At 57.0% G+C, this 1,802-nt stretch overlaps 1 protein-coding gene across 1 annotated transcript; it reads left to right on the top strand.

Moving 5' to 3' along the window:
* The first annotated feature begins 1,024 nt into the window (after positions 1–1,024).
* Positions 1,025–1,797, top strand: LOC119346731 (low molecular mass early light-inducible protein HV90, chloroplastic-like). Its single transcript, XM_037615914.1, has one exon. It carries the CDS (start codon positions 1,160–1,162, stop codon positions 1,652–1,654), a length of 495 nt encoding a protein of 164 aa, XP_037471811.1. The 5' UTR covers positions 1,025–1,159; the 3' UTR covers positions 1,655–1,797.
* Positions 1,798–1,802: the final 5 nt, after the last annotated feature.

Here is a 1,802-nt window from a genome sequence, read left to right on the forward strand (position 1 = left end):
CAAAGCTTTGAAGTTTGAGTAGGCCATGGCGGGCGTTCTGCGGAGAGGAGGAGATAGAGAGGGGAGGAGGGTGGATGGATGCAGCTACGTTGCTGGCCTGCGGTTTAAATAACGGGCTGAGGGCAGGGCAGGCGGCGAGGTCCTTAATGGTGGTCCACAGAGGGATGGGTAGTACCGGAGTAGATTCCACAGCAACCGTATGCGCTTAATGGAGGCAGACGGACGGACCGGTGTCATTTAAATGCGAAGAGACCTCGCCTTCATTGAGAAGCGGTGCGGGCAGCGCTCTCATCCGGCGTCGCTTCAATGCCGGCTCCAGTGAGAGGTCGTGTCTGCTCTGGTTCGGCATGAATGCGGCGCTGACCAGCATCTAGCGGGAAAGCACGCGGGTAAGGGAGGAGGGGTTTTGGTGGTCTACGGTAGTCACGGACGGGCGTGGCAGTGGTCCAGACGCCCGCAAAGCCCCGCCCCCCACACACACCGACAGACTCAAAATTTGTGTCCGGTTTACGAGAAAAAGGCGCATCTGAATCAACCTGCAGACGGATGCAGGAACGGGTGGTTTAAGGGTCGACGTTGAAGGCAAGTATAAAGTTCAAATACCCGCCAAAAAAAATTAAAGTTTACATGCTGCCTTCCTGCATGCAAGGTTTCGCGTATGTACACAGATACGTGTGTCTCTAGTGCTTTTTGGTTAGCTTGAGCTAGAAATAAGACCGTTTCCCGCAAAAAAAAAAAAAGAGCTAGAAATAAGACCTGAATCACATCACATAGTGCTGACTGCTGAGCGTCGACACAAGCTTCTTGTCCATTCTGGAGTCCTCCTTCGCAACTTGTCTATCTCTTTGGCGTTTCCTGGAGCCCTCCGCACGGTGGCCTCCACGTCCGCGTAGTCGCTGCCTCGCTCCACGTAGAGGGTAATTCATGGCCGGGAGCAGTTCGCGACGTGGGCATCGCCGCGGCCACCGTGCCCACCTCGTCACGGGTTGGCTCTCGAGGAGCACGGCCTATAAATTGTGCCCACTCTCTCGGAACAATACATCATCAAACACTCAGCGACACAACAACAATCAGAACTGTACTAGCCATCATCTTTGCCTGTTGCAGCATCTGTAGCTTTTTTCTGTCCTTTCGTGCATCTTCCGTCCGCGGCTGATCAATGGCGACTGTGATGGCCATGGGCTCCTTCGCCGGTGCCGCCGTCCTGCCGCGGGGCTCGGCTGGCCGCTTCGGCGCCCGGTCTCTGCCAGCGCTGGGCCGACGCACCCTCATCGTCAGGGCACAGACAAACAAACCCAAGACGAGCACCTCAATCTGGAACGCGCTGGCGTTCAGCGGCCCTGCGCCGGAGCGAATCAACGGGCGCCTTGCCATGGTAGGCTTCGTGACGGCGCTTGCGGTGGAGGCAGGGCGCGGCGACGGGCTCCTCTCGCAGCTCGGCAGTGGCACCGGGCAGGCGTGGTTCGCCTACTGTGTGGCGGTGCTGTCCGTGGCGTCACTGGTGCCGTTGCTCCAGGGCGAGAGCGCCGAGGGCAGAGCCGGCGCCATCATGAACGCCAACGCGGAGCTCTGGAACGGCCGCTTCGCCATGCTCGGCCTCGTCGCGCTCGCCGCCACCGAGATCATCACCGGCGCGCCTTTTATCAACGTGTAAACTAGCTTTGTTGTCTCGACCGGATAACACAACCTGTAGCTAGTACTAGTAGGACATGTAAATGATGAGAGCTGATCATCCTTGTATTCTTTGCAGTACTACTAATTAAAGACTGTTCATAAAAATGGTGATAGTTCAAGGCATTGGT

This window comes from Triticum dicoccoides, unplaced genomic scaffold, assembly GCF_002162155.2.
Source record: "Triticum dicoccoides isolate Atlit2015 ecotype Zavitan unplaced genomic scaffold, WEW_v2.0 scaffold47557, whole genome shotgun sequence".
Lineage (NCBI taxonomy): Eukaryota > Viridiplantae > Streptophyta > Magnoliopsida > Poales > Poaceae > Triticum > Triticum dicoccoides.